General features: G+C 36.6%; 2 protein-coding genes across 2 annotated transcripts in view; both read left to right on the top strand.

Moving 5' to 3' along the window:
- The window catches only part of LOC129317540 (uncharacterized), a 56,942-nt gene extending 49,705 nt beyond the window's left edge, over window positions 1-7,237 (top strand). The window contains exons 2-5 of the mRNA XM_054961853.1: window positions 4,049-4,166; window positions 4,537-5,739; window positions 5,812-6,298; window positions 6,365-7,237. Coding sequence (XP_054817828.1) covers window positions 4,049-4,166; window positions 4,537-5,739; window positions 5,812-6,298; window positions 6,365-7,237 — 2,681 coding nt within the window. The remainder of the gene's footprint in view (window positions 1-4,048; window positions 4,167-4,536; window positions 5,740-5,811; window positions 6,299-6,364) is intronic.
- A 109-nt stretch (window positions 7,238-7,346) lies between these two features.
- Window positions 7,347-25,238, top strand: part of LOC129317539 (uncharacterized) — a 100,289-nt gene continuing 82,397 nt past the window's right edge. Inside the window, 4 exon segments of the mRNA XM_054961852.1 lie at window positions 7,347-10,811; window positions 17,166-17,240; window positions 17,367-17,507; window positions 19,618-19,932. Of these exon segments, the coding sequence (XP_054817827.1) occupies window positions 7,347-10,811; window positions 17,166-17,240; window positions 17,367-17,507; window positions 19,618-19,932 (3,996 nt within the window).

Genomic DNA, 25,238 nt, shown 5'->3' with positions numbered 1-25,238 from the left:
ATAGGTGGAAGGATCATGTTTTGGATTAAAGTAAGTATTCATGGTGAGAATTTTTCTCACTATGCCACGTGTCGCAGCTTGTGCTAAATGTGCCACAGTGCATGGACCAGAGAATGACCTCTTAAGTCATAAATTTTATTTTAAAAGGGAGAATATGAAAACATATGAATGGAGAGGAGAGAAAGCTGAGGTCTATTAGGGCAAGAGATTTTGGAGTGATGGAAGGTGCTTCTGATCAATAATTTAGCGAGTAAGCTATGTATAACTCTTACCTTCCATTCTACCCAAATTTCTCTGAATATAAGTTATAGGAAAATTGAATTGGTAAAATTTTAGGGTTTGATTCTTTTCTAATATTAATAACAAGGTTCTTAGGAGTTAAATTAGAGCTTTGTGACTAGTTTAAAGTTGAACGATAAAACTTTGAACCCGTAGGCTCAATTTGGCCCTAAATCAAGAGATTTTTAGGGTCAAAATCTAATTTAACAAAAATGAGACCGGTTGAGGAGATGTAAAGTAGATCAAGTAGTAATGGACTTAGAATGAATAAATAAAAAAGAATAGATAGCTAAATATAGCCACAAATAGTAATTATGTACTTTTGGTCAAATTGAACTAAATGACTAAATTGTGCCAAATGTGTTTAGATTGGCATATCAAGCATGTGAGTGTAGAAAGGAATCTTATAACGAGCTATTGTGGTAATTGAAATCCATGGGTAACCTTTCTAGTGACAGAAGGGTTGAGGTAACTAAATAACTTTTTTTGTTTAATTATTTATTGTAACTGTGTGAGAGTTTGCTATGTAATACATGAAATAGTTTTGAACTGAGCAAGTTTTGTAGCATTGAGTGTTTATTGCATAAAAAGTAATTTTAGTTAAACATGTAATGAAATTTGTGTAATTTGGTGTGAAATTGTATACATGTATATATATATGAGTAAAGTAGTGATTGGGAACCTATGAATGGTTCAGAAAGTATGATCATAAGGGTGAGAGTTCACCAAAATGGAGAGGTGGTGATAAGACCATATGGCATATTCTCCTTAATGCTTGACGGGGTTCGATGTTTGAGAATTATACCTCCTTAGTGCCCTTCAAGGTGCGGTGTTGGAGATGATCTCCTTAATGCCTATTGAGGTTTGATGCTGGAGATTTAGACTCCTTAGCATTTGTGTGATGTGATGTTGGAGTCAACAACACCCCATTATATGTATTAGGGGAAACTAAAGTCTAGAAGTGAGATAAAACACCTTTTAGCTAGGTGATTCAACTACTAAAGGTAAGCTTAGGGCCAATGAGAGTATACATTGGTCTAAGACAAACCCATGGTTTCGTGTCGGGGTAATTTGGAGGTTCAGCTAATAGTAATCATGCTATGTAATGCTTGTGCTAGTAAAGTGGTAAAAAGTGGTGTAAAGAGGTGGAATGTGAAATATTGATGTGATTTAAGTCAAAATTGTGATATATGTTATGTTTAACGTTATATATGCTTTACTTTCATATAGTTGCATGTGATAGTCAATAGGAATAAGTTATTCTATTATTGAGATTTTTATCTCACTCCTGTGGTTACATTTTTATAAGACAAAGCAATGATCAGGGTAAGGAAAAAGAGTCTGGACTGGCTTAAAGTTACTAAAGCTGTGCGAAACCTTTGAGTTTGTGTAATGAACTGAAAGCTTGTGTATTTATGTAAATAGGTTTCCATAGGAGTTTGCATGCATGTTTTGAAATGGGTTTTTGATTGAAAGTTCAAAGATTTATGGTAAATCTTAGCCGATGTGTGAAATTATGATGAACTAAGTAATTTAGGACTAAGTTTAAGTAGTAAATATGATATGTGTGGATATGTGATAAAGAAAAAGGGCCAAGTGGGCCAAAATGTGTAAAATTGTAAAAAGTTGAGAAATGTGAAAATTGGCCGTTGAGGGGTCAAATATTGAATATGTGAATATATGTGATATATTATGGTCAATTAGGTGTAATAGGTCCTTTTGAACTTAATTTAAGGCCTAGTGTGGTCTAATGAGAGAAAGGGATTGATTTGAGTGCTTGGGTGCGTGAAATTTTTGTAAAAAGTGACATTTTACTCCCAAATATCTAAATTTTGATTAGATCGTTAGATCATATCTAAACTTGCATCATTAGCTAGTCTATAAGATAAGCTTTGTGTGGGCACTTGAATCACTCCGATCGGACATTGTATGTGGAAACGATGCATGCCGAAAATTCATCATTTTGCTGTCAAAATGACAACAAAAAATTCAAACTAGTGACATGATCAGATCTAATGGGAGGACATGTGGCAGCTGATTGGGAGCCTAAGGAGGAGTCACATTTCCCACATATGTTCACATGTCCCTTGCCATATTTTCCACCTTATTTTTATTCCCATTTTAGCTTATTTTCATCCATTTTTCCAGCTCATTTCAGATCTGGACCTTCCTTGTTTTTATCACCATCTACTTTGGTTTTATCACCACTCACATTTTCCACACATACATAAGCTGAATTTTCAGATGAGAGCCTCATAATTTAGATCCAACTCTCTCACTTCAGCCATATTCTCTCTCAATTTTCGTTCATATTCACTCTCCAATTTTCTAGATTCAGTTCTCTCATCTTCTTGTCCAGATCACACCATATTCTCATCCTCTCACTGTCCAGATCATTTCTTCTCCTTTCTCCTTCATTCAGGTTGAATTCTGCCTTCATTCTCCTCCAAATTTTCGTCCATTTTCTTCTTCTCCTCCAGATTTCGTCCAGCACACATTGATCTCCAGATTTCATCTTCATCTTCATACATTCATGGAGGCTTCTCAAGGTCTGATTCAAGTGAAGAGGAAGAGCATGAGAGGCTGATCATTTAGAGCTCCAAGAAAGATGAGTTGACATTATGAGATTTCCAGATTTGTAATTGTTGTTCATTTTCTTGATTTCATGTTCTTGTCTTGATTAATTGAGAATTTTGAATTTTGAACCTGTTTTGGTTGAAGACTTTGTGATTCTAATCCAGATTTGATGAGAATATGAATGTTGAATTTAGATTTTCATGCTATTTTCAGTTCTGAAATTTATGATTTACCTTAATGTTCTAGGGTTATTTCATAAGTTCTTGCTTATTCTTGTTCAAGCTCTTATGTAGACTTGAGTTAGATCCATATTAGTTATATGAATTTGACTTAAGGTGTTTTTCTTCCACTAGTTTTGGTCTGAAACTTGTGTAGAACAAGGCTGAATATAGTGTTAATTTCTAAATTCACTTGACCTAAATTCATTAGTGTCCATTGAGTCTAGTGGTGCACCACACTTAGAGGTTTCTAAGTATCTCATTTTAGGTTAATCAAGAAGGTTTATGATGTTATAATTCTGAAAATCAATGATTAATGTTAGGAAATCTGACTTGGGCTCACCATAATCATCATTCATTTCATTCCAACTAAAACAGAATTTTACAAACATTTATTGTTGAATTGTAGAGTTAGTTTAGTCACTTGAAAATTTAGATTAATTTGTAAGTATTTGAACAATGATTTGTATGCTTTGCTCTCTAGGGAAATGACCTAGAATACTCACTTCTACATTCTAATAAAATTTAATAACCCAAGGCGAATAAAGGGTTCATCAATTGGCGCCGTTGCCGGAGAGCAACTAGCCATACTAATTGTGGTTTCAATTGCTGTTTTAATTTGCTTTGCATTTTGGCTTAATTCTGGAATTTGTATTGTGGTGGCTGACTTGTGCTTTCTAAGCATTTGATCACTTGTTTGGTTTGTTTGCTACTGGATATAGTCACCATGTTATTGATTCTGGACGTGCAAGCCAAATCTGTCAAGGTTAGCTCAAGTGCCAACAAGCTGTGAGAATTTGCTCTGCCCAGAAATTTTACACGAAATTTGGACGGGTATAATTTTCGCTAGACATATCATTTTGAGCTGATTCTTGTTTCATTGTGTTCCTAGTTATCTTAGAAACATTGTTTCTGTTGAATACAATTGCTAATTCGGCCATTAAGTTGGTTGAATTTTTGCTTGACTGAAACAGGGTTCACTGGAATTTCCAGTGCTGCTGACCCTAATTCGAAAAAAAGCTGGGAAGAATTGACTGCGAATTTTTGCTTGAAAATTGGACTGTATAACCTTCTGTGTTTTGAAAGTTTCGGGTAAAAATTTCAGCTCAATTTGATTCGGGACCAGAGAGTTGTGCACTGAACAAGCACATAAGGTCCACTGCTGACTCCCAGTGACACTCCAGGCAGACAGGGCTAACTTTGGATGAGCATATCTCTTTCCCTGTTTGGAAATTTTGTTTATAAAAATTCTTGCATTTAATTCAGTGTTTTAGCTTTAAAGTTTTAGTTTTGAGTTTTTACTAATTTTGTCTTTTTCACATTCGAAAAAGTTTTACAAAAATACTGCCTCAGTGTGTTTCAATTCTGCCAGTTTTCAGAATTTTTGCCTACTTTTGAATTTTTGATTTTTCTTTGGTCCAGTGCTATTTCTGTGGTGTTCTGAGATTTATATGTCTTGTAGGACTTGCAAAGAACTTGGTGAAAATTATATTGAATTTAGAGATCAATACTTAGAGTTCTTAGCATCTTCTTCTCTTCCAAACACCATAGTTGATAATTCTGTGATTTTGGACAGTATGGCTGATAGATTGCATGGTAATGAACATGAAATACCTGCTAGGAGGAGAATTAGAGAGATGGTAGCACCCACTGACACATTTAGACCTAGTGGCTTGTTTTTGAATTTACAAGAACAAAATGAGTATGAAATCAAACCTTCATTGATTAATGCTTTGCCAAAATTCCATGGCCTTGTAGGTAAGGATCCTAATAGGCATCTTCAAATACTTGAGAGGGTTTGTTCAACCATGAAGCCTCCCACAGCAAACTTGGAGAATTTGATGCTCAAGGTCTTCTATTTTACTCTTGAGGACAAAGCAATCACATGGTTCAATACTCTTGCCACAAGAACCATCAATTCTTGGGTGGAGATGCGAAATTGCTTCCTTGAAAAATATTTTCCAGCAACAAAGTATTCCCAACTAAGGAAGCAAATCATGGGGATTCAACAACAACCTCAAGAATCTCTTTATGAGTATTGGATGAGGTTTCTTGAGTTGCTTGCAAAGTGTCCATACCTAAATGTGGGCAAGGAGTTCCTCATTGATTATTTCCATGTGGGGTTGCAAATTCATGATAGAGAGACCATAGATGCTGCTGCAAATGGATCTCTATTGGATCTTCCACCGGATGATGCATGGACCTTGTTGGAAAAGCTTGCAAATAATAACCAACAATATAGCTCAAGAGATGCAAGGGGTGTTCACCAAGTAGGCCAATCTTCTATTGCTAATTCCCAATTGGAGGATATCTATTCTCAATTGGGTTTTCTCAAGATGTCTATCTCCAATCCTCCACAAGTTCAGATTGCTTCTATGTCCAATGCTCTAGTGGCTCCTATTTGTGGTATATGCAATTCCACAATGCATATCACCTCTAATTGCATGCATGCTCAAGATGTTGGGGCTGTGTATCAACAACAAAGGCCCTACAATTATCAACATAATCAAGGGGCAAGGAACAATTTTGAGGCTAACTATGGGAGCACATATAACCCAAGTTGGAGGCAGCACCCTAACTTCAGCTACAAGGGTAATCAAGAGGTTGTGCAAGCCAAGAATTCTCAAGTGATCCCTATTCAAGATGGTGGAGGTGATAAACAAATGTATTCCTACCTTGAGAGGATGGGTGATGCTATGTTTTCTATAGGCTAAAAGTTTGATTCTCATGTGTCTAGGGCAGAATCAAAAATGAACATGATGCTTAAGAGGCTAGATAATCTTGAATCAAAGCAACAAAGCACTGATTTGGTGGTACAACAATTTAGGAATTCAAATAGCATTAGCCAAGCTCAAGGAAGTGGAAAGCTCCCAACTCAACCTGTCATCAATCCAAAGAGCCTAAGTGCAATTGAGTTGAGAAGTGGAAGAGTTCTTGAAGCCATTCCAAGTGCCTCAAACCATAGTGGCAACAAGCCTAATGAGGTTATTTCAAGGAATTCTCAAATTTGTGAAGGAAGACCACTTTCTCTTGCTGATCCACATGATTCCACTTGCTGTGACAGCAAGCTAAATATGCATCCAAGTGCCTCACATAGCCTCAAGAACATGCCTCCTACTTCTCTAAGTCCTCAAGTGATTGATGATGAGGATGACTCTATTGAAAAGATTGTAGTTGAGGATGAAAATGGGGAAAGATCAGCCCTGAATGCTCAAGAAAAAGAGGTAAAATTGAGCTCAAATCAAGGCTAAGACAGTGCTTGAACAGCCACGGTTCATCCATCTTCTAAGGCAATTGAGAATGATTCAAGCAAGCCTAAGGAGAAAGAGGTGTTGGGAAGAAGAGAGCCTCCAAAAGAATATCAAATTGGGGACCCTATTCCAAGGGATATGCCATTCCCTAAGGCCTTGACTAGATTTGCTAAGAAAGGGCAAGAAGAAGATAAGCATGATGTGTTTGATATGTTGAAGAAGGTGGAAGTTAACATACCACTTCTTGAGATGATAAAAAGCATGCCTAAGTGTGCAAAGTTTTTGAAGGAGTTGTGCACTAATAAAAGGGGATTCAAACCATTAGTTACAGTTCAAATGAGTCCTAACATTAGTGTTGTCTTCAAGCCACAGCTCCCTCTAAAGTATAGAGATCCAGGGGCATGTACCATTCCTTGTCAAATAGGGAATGTGTTTGTTCAAGAAGCCTTGATTGGCCTAGGGGCAGCCATCAATATGATGCCCACTCACATTTATTCTTCCCTTAATCTTGGTGGTCTTCAAGATTGTAGTGTCATCTTGCAACTAGCTGACCGGAGCACTAGGAAGCCTAAGGGATTCTTGGAAGACATCTTAGTGAAGGTCAAGGACTTGATTTTTTCAGCAGATTTTTATGTGTTGGATATGCAAGAAGGAGGCCAAGGCACACTCATCCTTGGGAGACCTTTTATGATGACATCAAGTACTATATTGAACATGAAGGAAGGTAAACTTACCATGGAGTTTTTGGATAGCAAGATTGAATTTAACATATTTGATAGCTTGAAAAACTCTTATGTTGATTATAGCCTTCATTTTGTGGATTGCATTGATGATACACTTGATGGAATTATTGATGAGATTTCTATGCATCCTAGCTTGGATGATGAGCTTCACTTGTTCATACACTCATGACTCTATTTGTGTGAATTGCAATAACATAGTGTTAATTTTGTCTAATTTGAAATCTCAAGATGAATTGAATTTACTTGAGCATGAGCATTTGAATGGCAGCACACTTGACATGCATCACTCATCTACTTGCACTCCATTTGAAGCACTTGTGTTGTCTAGTTCCTCACATGACCAAACATATGCTTCCTTGAGTGATTTGCTTGCATTAGATGAGTTTGATGATTTGAGTATCAATTCTGGAAATTCTATTGATTTAGTGATTGAATCAAGTGATGAGAGTGAAATTGCATCTAATGATGGCCCTAGTTCATCTTCCACATGTCATATTGTATCACATCATTTGATTTCTTCTAGTGAATTTAATTCTAGAATTTTTGACAGCTTTGATCCTTTTGTGCCTAATCATTCTCCAAGGTTGGAAGAGTGTTCTACTTATGATGTTTCAGGTTTAGGGACACTTGAAAGGCATGAACAAAGTAATTTTGGGGCTGTTAATGATCCAAGGGGCGTGCAAATTGGTACTGAAAGTCCAGAATCAGATCTAGCCGAACCTGGAATTAATTTTGGAGCAAGCCAATCAGATCTGGATGTGAGGCACAAGGTTGGAACCAAGCAAGTCAATTTGGACGAAATTTTTCACACAACAGCTGTGAGAAGCTTGGACATGCTACCTAAAGAGGAAGACATGGATCTAGCAAGGCAAATTCAAGTGCAAAAGATCCCTCCAAGCATCATTGAGCCACCTAATCTGGAGTTGAAGCCACTTCCTTCACATCTTAAGTATTCTTACTTAAGAAATGGTAATCAACTTCCTATTATTGTTTCTTCTTCACTAACCCCTATGGAAGAGTCTTTATTGCGTGATGTAGTGAGGAAGAACATTGAGGCTATTAGGTGGACACTTGGAGACATTTCTAGAATTAACCCTCAAACTTGCACACATAGGATCATGTTGGAGGAAAATGTCAAGGCAATAAGGCAGCCACAAAGGAGGTTGAATCCTTTCATACTTGATGTGGTAAAGAAGGAGGTCACCAAACTCTTGAGTGCAGGTATAATCTATCCTATTAGTGATAGTGAATGGGTGTCTCTAGTGCAAGTTGTGCCCAAGAAGAGTGGGATTACTGTGGTAAAGAACGAACCTGATGAATTGATTCCTACTAGGGTACAAGATAGTTGGAGGGTATGCATTGATTATAGAAGGTTGAATGAGGTAACCAAGAAAGACCATTTCCCTCTCCCACTTATTGATCAAATGTTAGAAAGATTAGGGGGGAAATCTCATTATTGCTTTCTTGATGGATATAGTGGTTATTTTCAGATTTGCATTGATTCGGTTGATCAACATAAAACCAATTTCACTTGCCCATTTGGTACATTTACATATAGAAGAATGCCTTTTGGATTGTGTAATGCTCCAACGACCTTCCACAGATGCATGTTTGGTATTTTTAGTCATTTTATTGAAAATTGCATGGAAGTGTTCATGGATGATTTCACAATTCATGGGAATTCTTACTCTTCTTGCTTGAAAAATCTTGATAAAGTCCTTGCTAGATGTGTGGAGAAGAACTTGGTTTTGAACTTTAAGAAGTACCATTTTATGGTTGAGCAAGGGATTGTATTGGGCCACTTGGTTTCAAGCCATGGCATTGAGGTGGATAGGGCCAAAATTGAAGTGATTTCATCTCTGTCCTATCCAACTAATGTCAAGGACTTGAGATCATTCCTTGGTCATGTGGGTTTTTATAGAAGATTTATTAAAGATTTTTCAAAGATTGCACATCCCTTGTCTCAATTACTTCAAAAAGATGTCAAATTTGAGTTCTCTCCAAGTTATAGAGATGCATTTGATGCTTTGAAGGATAAGCTTGTTTCCCCTCCTATTTTGAGGAGTCCTAATTGGTTGATTCCATTTGAGATTTCATGTGATGCCTCTAATTTTGCTGTTGGGGCTATGTTGGGACAAAGGGAAAACAAGCTACCTTATGTTATTGCATATGCATCTAGGACTTTAGACAAAGCACAATGCAATTACACTACAACTAAAAAAGAATTATATGCATTAGTGTTTGCTCTTGACAAGTTTAGATCTTACTTGTTGCATTCCAAGGTTGTTTGTTTTACAGATCATGCGGCCTTGAAGTACCTTTTAAAGAAGAAGGACACTAAGCCATGTTTGCTTGGATGGATGCTTCTACTTCAAGAGTTCAATTTAAAGATCATTGATAGGAGTGGAGCAACAAATCATGTGGCGGATCACTTGAGTCGATTGCCTTATGACTCCATTATGGTGAATTCCTCTTTTGATTTCCCTTGTGATGAGTTTAGGGATGAGTCATTATGTGCTATTTCTTCCCATGATGTTGTTTGGTATTCTGATTTGGTCAATTTGTTGGTGCATAATGTGTTTCCAAATAGGATTACTAGACATGCTAGGGAGAAGCTTACTAGGGAAAGTAGATACTATGTTTGGGATTCACCTACTCTTTGGAGATTGTGTAGTGATGGTGTCATTAGGATATGTGTTCCTGATGTTGATATTGATGATGTGTTGAGGATGTGTCATACTTATGCATGTGGTGGTCATTTTGGGGTTAGGAGGACCAGGCAGAAGGTCTTAGATTGTGGTTTATATTGGCCATCTCTTTTTAAAGATGCACATCAATTTTGCAAAGCATGTTATGCATGTCAACATTTTGGGAGTTTAGGAAAGAGACATGAAATGCCACAGGTGCCCATTATATTTTGTGAGATCTTTGATGTTTGGGGTATGAATTTCATGGGTCCTTTTCCCTCTTCCAATAGTTGTGAATATATATTGCTCTGTGTTGATTTTGTTTCTAGGTGGGTTGAGGCTATCCCCACTAGAACTAATGATGCCAAAGCTGTGGCGAAGTTTCTTTTGTCTCATGTGTTTTACAGGTTTGGCATCCCAAGAGCAATCATCACAAACCAAGGGACACACTTTTGCAACAAGACTATCTCCTCTTTGCTTCAGAAATATGGTGTTCTACACAAGGTGGCAACCCCATATCACCCTCAAACAAATGGGTTGGCTGAGTGTTCGAACAAGGAGATCAAGTCTATCCTCCAAAAGATAGTGAGACCGAATAGGAAGGATTGGAGCTCAAGACTTGAAGAGGCTCTTTGGGCATACCGGACCGCCTTCAAGACACCCATTGGGATGTCTCCATTTAGATTGGTCTATGGTAAGCAATGTCACCTCTCGGTGGAGATTGAGCACAAAGCCTATTGGGCTGTAAAGGCTTGTGCATTTGGTGAGGAGGGTGTAGCTGCCTCTAGGAAACTCCAACTTTAAGAATTGGAGGAGTTGAGATTGGAAGCATATGAGAGCTCTAAATTGTACAAGGAAAGAGCAAAATTCATTCATGATAAATGTATTTTGAGGAAGCAATTTCAAGTGGGAGATAAAGTGCTCAAGTTCAAGACAAGGCTCAAGCTCATTGGTGGCAAACTTCAATCCAAATGGGAGGGCCCTTACATTGTGGAGGAAATTTTTGACTCTGGCACTCTCACCCTCAAAGATCCTCAAAGTGGCTTAACATTCAAGGCAAATGGCCACTTGTGCAAGAAATTTCATGAGGGTGAATCTTCCACATTGCTTGCTGAAATGAGATTCAAAGATCCTCCATGAGTCTTCAAAGGTTGTATCTCTCCTTCTTATTTCTTTTTGATTGATTTGATTGATTCACAAAGCACACAAGTGGAGCACTAATTGGGATATGCTTGCTGTCACATATGCACACATGTGGTACACCATTCTTTGCTTGTGTTTGTGTTTGTCAATGTCATTTTGAGTTCAAGTGTTGGGGGAGATGCAACCTGATTCATTAGGTTTCTAAAAACAAAAGCAAAAAAAATGAAATTCCTTTTCCATTGTTATATTAATTTTTGTTGTTTCTTTGTTTTCCCTGGTTTCCCTTTGCTGTTTAGTGGTGTTTTCGAAAAAAAAATTTGACATTTTTTCACACTTTTACATGCTGTACAGATTTGATTTAATTCTTCCCATTATGTGTTTTGCATGCATTAGGGACAATGCATTGTTTAAGTGTGGGGGATAGTGTGTTTTTGAAAAAAAAAACTTTTGTTTTGTGAGCAATCTTGAGTTTTGAAGATTATCTTAGTTTTTGTATTTGAAGTTTGAACTTTTGAGATGTTGCTTTCTTTAGCTTAAATCTGTTTTGAAGCAAGAAACTATTTGGTTTAGTGTAATTGATTAAGAGAGGCAATAATAGACCATATGGAAGGGGCTTTCAACCATTGAGAGATTTATGTTCCTTGATTTTGTTAATCCTCTAGAACTTGTTTTCTCTCTTACTTGAGGCTACAGTTGTGCATTGGTTATAGGGGAAGTGATTATGGCCATCATTAAAGTGCCTAAGGCCTTTTAGCTAACCCTTGATTAGTTGATTATCCCTTGTTTAGCCAAATTGAGCCTTCTATTATTTTGTCATTTTTAAACACTTAACCTATTTTGGATAGATTGCATGTATTCTCATTTGGTATGTTTCAATGTGCATTGACTATTTTAAATTTAACTAGTAGATAACATCTATTGGGATCTATTTCATTCATTCACATTGGCCATATCATTTTATTTTTATGATTAGGAACATTTCTTGAGTTGTACCTAAACGTTAGAAGTTATGCTTAAAAAAAAAGAAAAAAAAACGAAATTAAGAAGAAACAGAAAGAGAAAAAAAACAAAGAAAGAAGAAAAAAAGGATTGTAGAAAAAGAAAATATATTTGAGAAAAAGAGATCCAAAGTGGATCAAAGAAAAGCAAAAGAAAGAGTTTGGATAAGCAAGTTTCCTTGGGTTTGCTATTTGATTCACTTGTTCCTATTGTAGATTCTCATATCATCTCATTCTTGGCCAATTATTCATTCCATGCATGATCCCTATTATGTTATCTATTTGGTTTGGTTTTAAGTAGTCTTGTATATTGAGCATACCTACATTGTGGCCAAGACAAGTTTCTTGAGCCAAACCTTACCCCTTTCACATGCAAGTCTAAGTGTACCATTGAGCACATTACATCCTTTGAAAGTCCATATGATTCTTGAGAACCCTTGCATCTTAGTAGTGGAGAGATAGAGGGATTACAAGCCTATAGTAGAATGACTTGTCAAGGAATTTGAGTGATATTTATACCCTTATACATCAAGTGCTAGAGTGAAACACTAATCCGGTGAGGTTTCTCTTTGAGATTACATTCTTGCAAATGGTTACTTGTGATGTATTAAGGTTTTCTCTAAAGATTACAACATTGATTTGGTTCTTGTGATAGTGCATTTACTTTGAAAATTAGATTTACTCTTGAGAGCTTGTATTTTTGTGTTGTTTACTTGTCTAGGTTTTGAGAGAGTTTTGCCCGGAGAGCAAAATCCAAGTGTGGGAGAATTGATCTACTTAATATTTTACATGGTATACACTTGATTTTTGGCACCAAATAGTGCATATTAGGGTTTGTTTCCTGATTTTTAGCTATGTTTCACACATTGACTACTTAGACCCTAATAATGCTATTTGGTGGATGGTTTGAGACTTTAAGATGCTTGATTGGACTTTTGGGCTTAAATTCTCATTTTCTTCCTTTTTAATTGTCTTTTTGGAATTTATTTAGTTTTGTGTCTTTATTTTCAGATTTGTGCGAGGGCAATTTTGGAATCAAGGAGCAAAGACTTGGTCAACAAATTTGGAGAAGTCAAGAGCACATGTATAATCTGATCTAAGGAATTTATGGGATCACATCATCAAGGGAAACAAAGAAGTGCATAATGGCGTGAATTGAAGCTGATCACATGGGAAGCAATAGCTGACATCATCATGATGCAATGGAGAAGCAATTTAGGCGTGAATCATTTCTGAAATGCATGGAAATTAATATGGAAATGAGCCAGCGGAGAGAGTCACGTTTTTGCCCATGCATGAAGTCACAAGGTCCCTGCTTAGTCACATTGTTCATGCTCTCATCTCCAGCTCATTTTGGCGCCTCATTTCCTCTAATTTCCAGAATTAATTTTTAATTTTAATTCATTATTTCCAGCTGGAATAACTGATTCAGTTTTTAGCCTTGGAATCATCACCATTGGATCAGAATTAGTTACTCGTACTTAAGCAGAATTTTCAGATTGGAGCCTCAGAATTCAGATCCCACTCTCACACTTCAGCCATATTCTCTCTCAATTTTCGTTCATATTCACTCTCCAATTTCCCAGATTCAGTTCTCTCATCTTCTTGTCCAGATCACACCATCTTCTCATCCTCTCACTATCCAGATCATTTCTTCTCCTTTATCCTTCATTCAGGTTGAATTCTGCCTTCATTCTCCTCCAAATTTTCGTCCATTTTCTTCTTCTCCTCGAGATTTCATCCAGCACACATTGATCTCCAGATTTCATCTTCATCTTCATACATTCATGGAGGCTTCTCAAGGTCTGATTCAAGTGAAGAGGAAGAGCATGAGAGGCTGATCATTTAGAGCTCCAAGAAAGATGACTTGACATTATGAGATTTCCAGATTTGTAATTATTGTTCATTTTCTTGATTTCATATTCTTGTCTTGATTAATTGAGAATTTCAAATTTTGAACCTGTTTTGGTTGAAGACTTTGTGATTCTAATCCAGATTTGATGAGAATATGAATGTTGAATTTAGATTTTCATGCTATTTTCAGTTCTAGAATTTATGATTAACCTTAATGTTCTAGGGTTATTACATAAGTTATTGCTGCTTCTCGTTCAAGTTCTTATGTAGACTTGAGTTAGATCCATATTAGTTATATGAATTTGACTTGAGGTGTTTTTCTTCCACTAGTTTTTGTCTGAAACTTGTGTAGAACAAGGCTGAATATAGTGTTAATTTCTATATTCACTTGACCTAGATTCATTAGTGTCCATTGAGTCTAATGGTGCACCATACTTTGAGGTTTCTAAGTATCTCATTTTAGGTTAATCAAGAAGGTTTATGATGTTATAATTTTGGAAATCAATGATTAATGTTAGGAAATCTGACTTGGGCTCACCATAATCATCATTCATTTCATTCCAACTAAAATAGAATTTTACAAACATTTATTGTTGAATTATAGAGTTAGTTTAGTCACTTGAAAATTTAGATTAATTTGTAAGTATTTGAACAATGATTTGTATGCTTTGCTCTCTAGGGAAATGACCTAGAATACTCATTTCTACATTCTAGTAAAATTTGATAACCCAAGGTGACTAAAGGGTTCATCACGGGGCGTGCACTATGGCACACAGCACAGCAGGCAACTTAAAATTTTATAAATCATCAGAAATTGATTAGATTTTAGGGTGGAAAACCTAAAAAACGAAGGGGGCAACTTTGGGCACTGCTAAGGCATCAATTTAGGAGGATTTTGAAGACAAATTGAGCCTTTAAACTCTTGAGTAAGTTTCCTACCCTTCTCCTCTACCTTTTCATCTCATTTTCCATGGGATTTGGAAGAGTGAAAATTTGGTCTGATTGGATTAAGCCATGAGTCAATGTTTTGAATGTTTCTATTGACTCTAAAAGTTTAATTTAGGTTTATTAATCTTGGATATGTGGTAATAGGATGCTACTTTCTTGTTTGGTGAATTTTGGATCAAGTACTAACTTGATCATAAGATTTTGAAGGGTGATAAGTTGAGATATTAAGTTTTATCTTGTGATGGAGTAGAAGGAGGCTTAAAGGGATTGTGTGAACAAATTGTAAACTTGACAAGCCTATTTGTTGAGAATTTGAGTGAGAAGTGGGAGAATTGGGAGGCTATTAGTAGTTAATAGTGCTGTGTTAATTGAAAATTAACATATAGTATTTATTGATGTAGATTGTGGCGTGGGAAGACTTACCTTGACACAAAAAGATAATTAGTACCACGGGTAACCCTTTTAGTAACAAAAGGGTTGAGGTAACTAGATAATTTGCATTGTTTATTATCTTGTATAAGTTATTCTCAAGTTGCATTTCTATGATTTGTTGAGTATATATGTATAAATTCTTTAAGGGTTAACTATTTTAGAAAATCAGTGGAGTATTAGTTTTTGAAATTCTATATTTTTGAAGTAAATGGTAAAATTTGTTATATTTGTTTGGAAAGTTGTTTATACATGGTCAAGTAAAGATATGTAGTGAAATATGGCATATTAGAGGGTGGGAGGTCACCTTAGTGTCATAGTGAAGATTAAGTCCATATGGCACTGCTGACACCTCGGGACACCAGGTGCAGCATTTACTCTCTTCAGTGCCTAAAAATGGGTGTGATGTTGGAGACTTACTCTCTTTAGTACCTAAAAGGAGGCAGAGTTGGAGAATATGCTCCTTAGCATTCGTAGGACACGGTGTTGGAGTAACGACACCCTAATTACTTTGGCCGAGAAGTCCTACCATAGATGGTGAGCTTGGGAACCATACATGTGGTTTGGTTCTGTGAAATAGCCTACTAGTTCAGTTGGGAGTACTGGAAGATTAGATAGTTAGGGATCATACATGCAAATTTGTGGTGATCTTATATGATGTGATTATGTTATTTATTTTAATGCCTGTTTATAACTTGGCTTGTTAATCTATAATGTAGATTATCTTAGTTACTGAGATTTTTATCTCACCCCGTGGTTACCATGTTACAGGTTCTACAGCTGAGACTGAGCCAAGGAAGGAATTGGGCAAGGATTTGTAGATTTGCTACATTGAATAGTAATGCCTAATTTTGGTAAGAGTGGTGTACATAAACTTGTTATATGATATTATATGTTGCCAACTAGAAATGCATATCATTTTGATTGGTTGCACTTGTTTCATACTATGTTATTGTGTATTTTAGCCCAATATTATATATGATGTGAATATGTGGGAATTTTTATGGTGATGGGCTAAAATACTAATACAAGTGCAAGGAATGTTTTATCTATGTGGTGATAAGGTATATGTAATGTATTATGTGGCAATAGAGGCCAAATAGCATATATGATGTTGATTTGGTATTTTGGCCATATTGGGCAAAAAGGCTATTGAGTGGCCAAATTTTGTGTTTGGTATGTTTTTGTGTGTTTAAATGTTCACTTAAGTGTATTTTAGTCCATTAGACTTGGTTCATGCCTTATAAGGGGTTTAATGGTATAAGTTATGAGTTTTGGGTACTTGGACGCTTGAAAATCTCTTTAAAAATTAACTTTTACATCTGAGTGTCTAAAATTCTCATACGGTGTTGGATTGTAACGAAACTTGTACTATTAGTTAGCTTATTGAATAAGCTTCCTGTGGGTACTTGAATCACTCCAATTGGACATCGGATATGAAAATGGAGCACGTTCAAAGTTCATTCAGAAAAGCTGTCATGACAGCATTGCTGTTATGGACACATGTGCCACGGTGCATTTCGCGCAAGCTGCGGCACACAGTACAGCAAGGAAACTTGGCTTTCTGTGCCACATGCCGTGGTGTATGGACCACGAGCTGCGGTGCACGGACCAAAATACTCAAAAATGACATTTTTGGCCCTGTTTTGAAGTGTTTTGCTTCCCAAAACCTTTCCACATTTCTAATCCCTATATAAATCATTAAGTTTGAGCTCAAACTATCAATTTAAAAGGTTTTTATGAGATCCTAAATTTTCCAAAATTATTTCTAAAGGATTACTAGTTTTAACCCTTATATATATAATGTGAGCTTAGGAGCAATCCTTACTCCTAATTATGATTGTTTGTTGTGATTGTGTGGTGAATTTTGGTGATGTCAAGGTGGACATTACATTTTGGTATTAGTTTCTCGGGTTTTGAGATTTGGTTATGGTAATGTGTCTATTGCATTCATTCTCATTAGTTGGCAACTTTATGTACACAACTCTTTCCCTTTGTCTCCCACTAATTTCACTTTACCACTTGGTTTCTTCCTTAGGAGGGGAGAAAAATGGTTAGGAGAAGCATCCGAAATGCTGGTAATTTACCAGATAATCATGGGCCTATACCAGAGGTACAGCTAAAGATACAAGTAGAACAACAACAAAGGCCCCAAGGTAATGATGCAATTCTTGAAGAATTGCAGGATATGATAAGGAACATCCAAAGAACTCTTCAAGATCACGATGTTCTGCTTTAGAATAGAGGTCGTGAGGAGGAACAAAGGAGACAAGAGGATGCTCATGAGAGCAGATTGGAACCATCTCATGGTTTTGGTAGTAGATCTGGATCATCTGGGAAGAGAGCAGATGGAGATGTTCAAGGGATGGCTATTGATCGAGCATGGAAGACTTTCTCTCAGTTTAACCTCCAACCTTTAATGGAACTATGAAGGAAGGAGAAGCGGAGAAATGGATAGAGATAGTTGAAATCATCTTTGAGGTGGTACTGTGCTCCACGAAACAGAAGGTGATCATAGCCATAGTGTATCTAGTTGAAGATGCTAAACACTAGTGGAATTCTACAAGACTAGTGGATGAACGTCAGCTAACATAAGAACAATTCAAGGAAATATTCTTTGATCATCATTTTCCTCTAACATTTAGATATGAGAAAGAGGCCGAGTTTCATGCATTTTAACGAGGAGATCTTGATGAGGAAGCATTTATCCAAAAGTTTAATCAGCTATCAAAATTTTCTACTTATCTAAATGAGACCAATGATAGTGAGTGGAAGGCCAAGAGGCTTTTGGAAAAGATGAGGCCTGAATATAGACAATAAATTGCTCTGCTAAGAGTAACCACATATAGTGACATGTGTAATCAGCTCTGAATTGTAGCAAGAAGGGGTCGGGAAGTAGAAGCAGAAAAGAGACGAGATAACCATGGGAGGTTCTCGTCCTCCCTAGGCCCTTCTAGAGGAGTCTCCAAGAAGACAGGTTATGGCCCGAGTAGTTCTGCAGCATCAGGCAAGAAGAGCTTTGTTAGAGGATCACAAACTTGAGGAACATTTCAGAGAGGTAGATTTAGGAGTCTTGGTTTCCACAACCATCCCAACAGGCTTCTAATATGCCTTCCCCAACCTTGAGTACAGCTCGACCACCACCATGTGCTAAGTGTGGGTGGTCACATCCTGGGAGGTGCTGGGCATGTTTTAAATGTGGGAAACCTGGCCATCTAGTAAGACAATGCCCCAAGGGAAGAGTGGAGATGGTAGAGCAGAGATCTACCATTCTAGGACGAGTCTACACACTATCTCAAGAGGAGGCAAGAGCATCGCCGAATTTGATAAAAGATATTATTTCTATCTACGAGTAGAAAATTGAAGCATTATTTAATTCTGGTGCTACACATTCATGTATTTCATATGAATGTGTAAAGAGGTTGGGACTTCCTTTGCATGAATTGCCTTATGTGATTAAAGTGTCTACGCCATCTGGGTCATCTGATATGACTAGTAAAGCATGTTTGAATGTAGAAGTAAGGTTTGAAAATCATTCGACCACTCTTGATTTGATCCGGATTCCTATGAAAGGTTTGGACGTGATTATCGGCATAGATTGGTTGATGGCAAATAATGCCACCTTAGACTGTGCTAGGAAGATAGTTTTGTTACCAGTACATACTACACCTAAGCGAGTCTAAGCTCTTATCAGTAGTACAAGCAGAGAAATTGGTGCAATAAGGGTGTATGGATTATATAGTTTTCTTCTCAGTACATGGGGTCTATGATGGAAGTATTGATAAGATTGGGGTAGTGAATGAATTTCCTAAGGTATTTATAGATCATATGTTCGGTTTGCCTCTAGAAAGAGAAGTGGAATTCACCATAGACCTAGTGCCAGGAACTGAACCAATCTTAAAGGTACCATACCAGATGTCATCAATGAAGTTAGCTGAGTTGAAGAAGCAGATAGAGGATTTACTTGAAAAATGATTTATTAGACCTAGTGTGTCACCTTAGGGATTACTTGTGCTATTTGTTAAGAAGAAAGACGGTAACTTACGGCTCTGTATTGATTATAAATAGTTGAATAAGGTGACAGTGAAGAACAAATATCCTTTACCAATGATTGATGATTTGTTAGATCAATTGGTGGGAGCTTCAGTGTTCTCAAAAATTTACCTGAGGTCAAGATACCATCAATTGAGAGTGCGCTTGGAGGATGTGCCCAAGGCAACTTTTCGTACCAGATATGGGCATTATGAGTTCTTGGTCATGCCATTTGGGTTAACAAATACGCCTCTAATTTTCATGGACTACATAAACCATATATTTAGGCCTTACCTAGATCAGTTTGTTGTAATATTCATTGACGACATTATGATATATTCTAAAAATGAGGAGCAGCATGCAAAGCATTTGGGAATTGTGCTACAAATTTTAAAGGACAACAAGCTCTATACTAAGCTTAGTAAGAGAAGTCCGATTTCTAAGACATGTTGTATCAGCGGAAGGGATTGTGGTGGATCCATATAAAAGTGGATGCGGTGTTGAAATGGGAAAGACCTAGTTCTGTGATTGAAATATGGAGTTTTTTAGGATTGACTGGATATTATCGTAGATTTATCCAGGGTTTCTCTCAGATAGCTTCATCATTGATTAGGTTGACCCGAAAAGATCATCCGTTCATTTGGGATGACAAGTGCGAGATCGCATTTCAAAAGTTGAAGGAGAAACTAACTACGGCACCGATGTTGATTATTCCTAATCAACGATTGCCATATAAAGTGTATACAGATGCATCTCTAAAAGGTCTAGGATGTGTGTTGATGCAAGATGAGCGGGTAATGGCTTATGCCTCTAGACAGCCCAGGCCACATGAAGAAAATTACCTTACTCATGATTTAGAGCTTACTGCAGTTGTGTTTGCACTAAAGATTTGGTGGCATTATTTATATAGAGCAGTGTTCAGTGTTTTCAGTGACTATAAGAGCCTGAAATATTTAGTAAATCAAAAGGAACTTAATATGAGGCAAAGAAGGTGGATAGAGTTCTTAAAAGACTATAGCTTCGAATTTAAATACCATTCGGGGAAAGCAAATGTGGTTGCAAATGCCTTAAGTCGAAAGTCATTGCATGTCACCTATCTAATGATGCAAGAGCATAAATTGCTGGAATCCTTCTTGGATATTCAGCATGACTCACTGGAATTTACTTTGTGTATCCTACATTCCACAGAGATTACTAATGAGTTTTGAAAAGAGTTAAGGACAGCACAGCTTGAGGATGAGTATCTGTTGAAAATTCATGAAGATGTGGAGGGAAGGCAAACCACAAACTTTGGGTTCAGTGATGATGGATATGTTGTATATCAAGATCAGGTTTGTGTACCAAATGAGGGTGATTTGAGAAAGAAAATTCTGAATGAGGCACATAAGAGTAGATATACAATTCACCCTGGAGCAACTAAAATGTACCAGGATATGAAGCGGTATTTGTGGTGGCCTAAAATGAAAAAGGATGTTATAGATTTTGTGTCTCAGTGTTTAACTTGTCAAAAGGTTAAAATTTAGCATTAGAGACTAGCAGGAACCTTAAAACTACTAGAGATACCAAAGTGGAAGTGGGATAATATATCTATGGATTTCATTTTGGGATTACCAAGAACCCAATCCAGTCCTGATTGTATTTGGGTGATTGTATTTGATTGTGACCTAAGGTTCACCTCAAATTTTTGGAAAGCGTTGCAAAGAGTAATAGGTACTGAATTAAGATTATCACAAACCAAGGGACACACTTTTGCAATAAGACTATCTCCTCTTTGCTTCAGAAATATGGTGTTCTACACAAGGTGGCAACCCCATATCATCCTCAAACAAATGGGTTGGCTGAGTGTTCGAACAAGGAGATCAAGTCTATCCTCCAAAAGATAGTGAGACCGAATAGGAAGGATTGGAGCTCAAGACTTGAGGCGGCTCTTTGGGCATATCGGACCGCCTTCAAGACACCCATTGGGATGTCTCCATTTAGATTGGTCTATGGTAAGCAATGTCACCTCCCGGTAGAGATTGAGCACAAAGCCTATTGGGCTGTAAAGGCTTGTGCATTTGGTGAGGAGGGTGTAGCTGCCTCTAGGAAACTCCAACTTCAAGAATTGGAGGAGTTGAGATTGGAAGCATATGAGAGCTCTAAATTGTACAAGGAAAGAGCAAAATTCATTCATGATAAATGTATTTTGAGGAAGCAATTTCAAGTGGGAGATAAAGTGCTCAAGTTCAAGACAAGGCTCAAGCTCATTGGTGGCAAACTTCAATCCAAATGGGAGGGCCCTTACATTGTGGAGGAAATTTTTGACTATGGCACTCTCACCCTCAAAGATCCTCAAAGTGGCTTAACATTCAAGGCAAATGGCCACTTGTGCAAGAAATTTCATGAGGGTGAATCTTCCACATTGCTTGCTGAAATGAGATTCAAAGATCCTCCATGAGTCTTCAAAGGTTGTATCTCTCCTTCTTATTTCTTTTTGACTGATTTGATTGATTCACAAAGCACACAAGTGGAGCACTAATTGGGATATGCTTGTTGTCACATATGCACACATGTGGTACACCATTCTTTGCTTGTGTTTGTGTTTGTGAATGTCATTTTGAGTTCAAGTGTTGGGGGAGATGCAACCTGATTCATTAGGTTTATAAAAACAAAAACAAAAAAAATGAAATTCCTTTTCCATTGTTATATTAGTTTTTGTTGTTTCTTTGTTTTCCTTTGTTTCCCTTTGCTGTTTAGTGGTGTTTTTGAAAAAAAAATTTGACATTTTTTCACACTTTTACATGCTGTACAGATTTGATTTAATTCTTCCCATTATGTGTTTTGCATGCATTAGGGACAATGCATTGTTTAAGTGTGGGGGATAGTGTGTTTTTGAAAAAAAAAACTTTTGTTTTGTGAGCAATCTTGAGTTTTGAAGATTATCTTAGTTTTTGTATTTGAAGTTTGAACTTTTGAGATGTTGCTTTCTTTAGCTTAAATCTGTTTTGAAGCAAGAAACCATTTGGTTTAGTGTAATTGATTAAGAGAGGCAATAATAGACCATATGGAAGGGGCTTTCAACCATTGAGAGATTTATGTTCCTTGATTTTGTTAATCCTCTAGAACTTGTTTTCTCTCTTACTTGAGGCTACAGTTGTGCATTGGTTGTAGGGGAAGTGATTATGGCCATCATTAAAGTGCCTAAGGCCTTTTAACTAACCCTTGATTAGTTGATTATCCCTTGTTTAGCCAAATTGAGCCTTCTATTATTTTGTCATTTTTAAACACTTAACCTATTTTGGATAGATTGCATGTATTCTCATTTGGTATGTTTCAATGTGCATTGACTATTTTAAATTTAACTAGTAGATAACATCTATTGGGATCTATTTCATTCATTCACATTGGCCATATCATTTTATTTTTATGATTAGGAACATTTCTTGAGTTGTACCCAAACGTTAGAAGTTATGCTTAAAAAAAAAGAAAAAAAAATGAAATTAAGAAGAAACAGAAAGAGAAAAAAAAACAAAGAAAGAAGAAAAAAGGATTGTAGAAAAAGAAAATATATTTGAGAAAAAGAGATCCAAAGTGGATCAAAGAAAAGCAAAAGAAAGAGTTTGGATAAGCAAGTTTCCTTGGGTTTGCTATTTGATTCACTTGTTCCTATTGTAGATTCTCATATCATCTCATTCTTGGCCAATTATTCATTCCATGCATGATCCCTATTATGTTATCTATTTGGTTTGGTTTTAAGTAGTCTTGTATATTGAGCATACCTACATTGTGGCCAAGACAAGTTTCTTGAGCCAAACCTTACCCCTTTCACATGCAAGTCTAAGTGTACCATTGAGCACATTACATCCTTTGAAAGTCCATATGATTCTTGAGAACCCTTGCATCTTAGTAGTGGAGAGATAGAGGGATTACAAGCCTATAGTAGAATGACTTGTCAAGGAATTTGAGTGATATTTATACCCTTATACATCGAGTGCTAGAGTGAAACACTAATCCGGTGAGGTTTCTCTTTGAGATTACATTCTTGCAAATGGTTACTTGTGATGTATTAAGGTTTTCTCTAAAGATTACAACATTGATTTGGTTCTTGTGATAGTGCATTTACTTTGAAAATTAGATTTACTCTTGAGAGCTTGTATTTTTGTGTTGTTTACTTGTCTAGGTTTTGAGAGAGTTTTGCCTGGAGAGCAAAATCCAAGTGTGGGAGAATTGATCTACTTAATATTTTACATGGTATACACTTGATTTTTGGCACCAAATAGTGCATATTAGGGTTTGTTTCTCGATTTTTAGCTATGTTTCACACATTGACTACTTAGACCCTAATAATGCTATTTGGTGGATGGTTTGAGACTTTAAGATGCTTGATTGGACTTTTGGGCTTAAATTCTCATTTTCTTCCTTTTTAATTGTCTTTTTGGAATTTATTTAGTTTTGTGTCTTTATTTTCAGATTTGTGCGAGGGTAATTTTAGAATCAAGGAGCAAAGACTTGGTCAACAAATTTGGAGAAGTCAAGAGCACATGTATAATCTGATCTAAGGAATTCATGGGATCACATCATCAAGGGAAACAAAGAAGTGCATAATGGCGTGAATTGAAGCTGATCACATGGGAAGCAATAGCTGACATCATCATGATGCAAGGGAGAAGCAATTTAGGCGTGAATCATTTCTGAAATGCATGGAAATTCACATGGAAATGAGCCAGCGGAGAGAGTTTTATATTGTGATAGAGTAGAAGGAGGCTTAAAGGGATTGTGTGAACAAATTATAATCTTGACAAGCCTATTTGTTGAGAATTTGAGTGAGAAGTGGGAGAATTGGGAGGCTATTGGTAGTTAATAGTGCTTGTGTTAATTGAAAATTAACATATAATACTTGTTGATATAGATTGTGGTGTGGGAAGACTTACCTTGACACAAGAAGAGAATTAGTACCACGGGTAACCCTTTTAGTAACAAAAGGGTTGAGGTAACTAGACAATTTGCATTGTTTATTATATTGTATAAGTTATTTTCAAGTTGCATTTCTATGATTTGTTGAGTATATATGGATAAAATCTTTAAGGGTTAACTATTTTAGAAAATGAGTGGAGTATTAGTTTGTGAAATTCTATATTTTTGAAGTAAATGGTAAAATTTGTTATATTTGTTTGGAAAGTTGTTTATGCATGGTCAAGTAGAAGTATGTATTGAAATGTGGCATATTAGAGGGTGGGAGGTCACGCTAGTGGAGATAGTGAAGATTAAGTCCATATGGCACTGCTGACACCTCGGGATGCCAGGTGCAGCATTTACTCTTTTTAATGCCTAAAAATGGGTGTGGTGTTGGAAACTTACTCTCCTTAGTACCTAAAAGGGTGCGAAGTTGGAGAATATACTCCTTAGCATCTGTAGGATGCGGTGTTGGAGTAACGACACCCCAATTACTTGTAATAAGGGGAACCAGTTGTCCAAAAGTGGTTTAGGACACCTTGGCTAGGTAGTCCTACCATGGATGGTGAGAGTGGGGACCATACATGTGGGTTGGTTTTGTGAAATAGCCTACTGGTTCGGTCAAGAGTATTGAAGGACCGGATGGTTAGGGATCATGCATGTAAATTTGTGGTAATCTTATATGATGTGATTATGTTACTTATTTTAATGCTTGTTTATAACTTAGCTTGTTAATCAATAATGTAGATTATCTTAGTTACTGAGATTTTTATCTCACCTCGTGGTTACCATGTTATAGGTTCTACAGTTGAAACTGAGCGAGGGAAAGAATTGGGCAAGGATTTGTAGATTTGCTATGTCGAATAGTAATGCCCAATTTTGGTTTGAGTGGTACACATAAACTTGTTATATGATATTATATGTTGCTAACTAAGAATGCATATCATTTTGATTGGTTGTACTTGTTTCATACTATGTTGTTATGTATTTTAGCCCAATATTGTATATGATGTGAATATGTGAGATTTTTTATGGTGATGGGCTAAAATACTAATACAAGTGTAAGGAATGTTTTATCTATGTGGTGACAAGGTATATGTAATGTATTATGTGGCAATAGAGACCAATTAGCATATATGATGTTGAT

The sequence above is a fragment of the Prosopis cineraria genome, unplaced genomic scaffold, assembly GCF_029017545.1.
Source record: "Prosopis cineraria cultivar Desert tree isolate PC_DT_omini unplaced genomic scaffold, ASM2901754v1 PC8, whole genome shotgun sequence".
In the NCBI taxonomy this organism is placed as follows: domain Eukaryota; kingdom Viridiplantae; phylum Streptophyta; class Magnoliopsida; order Fabales; family Fabaceae; genus Prosopis; species Prosopis cineraria.
Note: the sequence above shows the minus strand (reverse complement) of the source record. Positions and strands in the feature narration are given on the sequence as shown.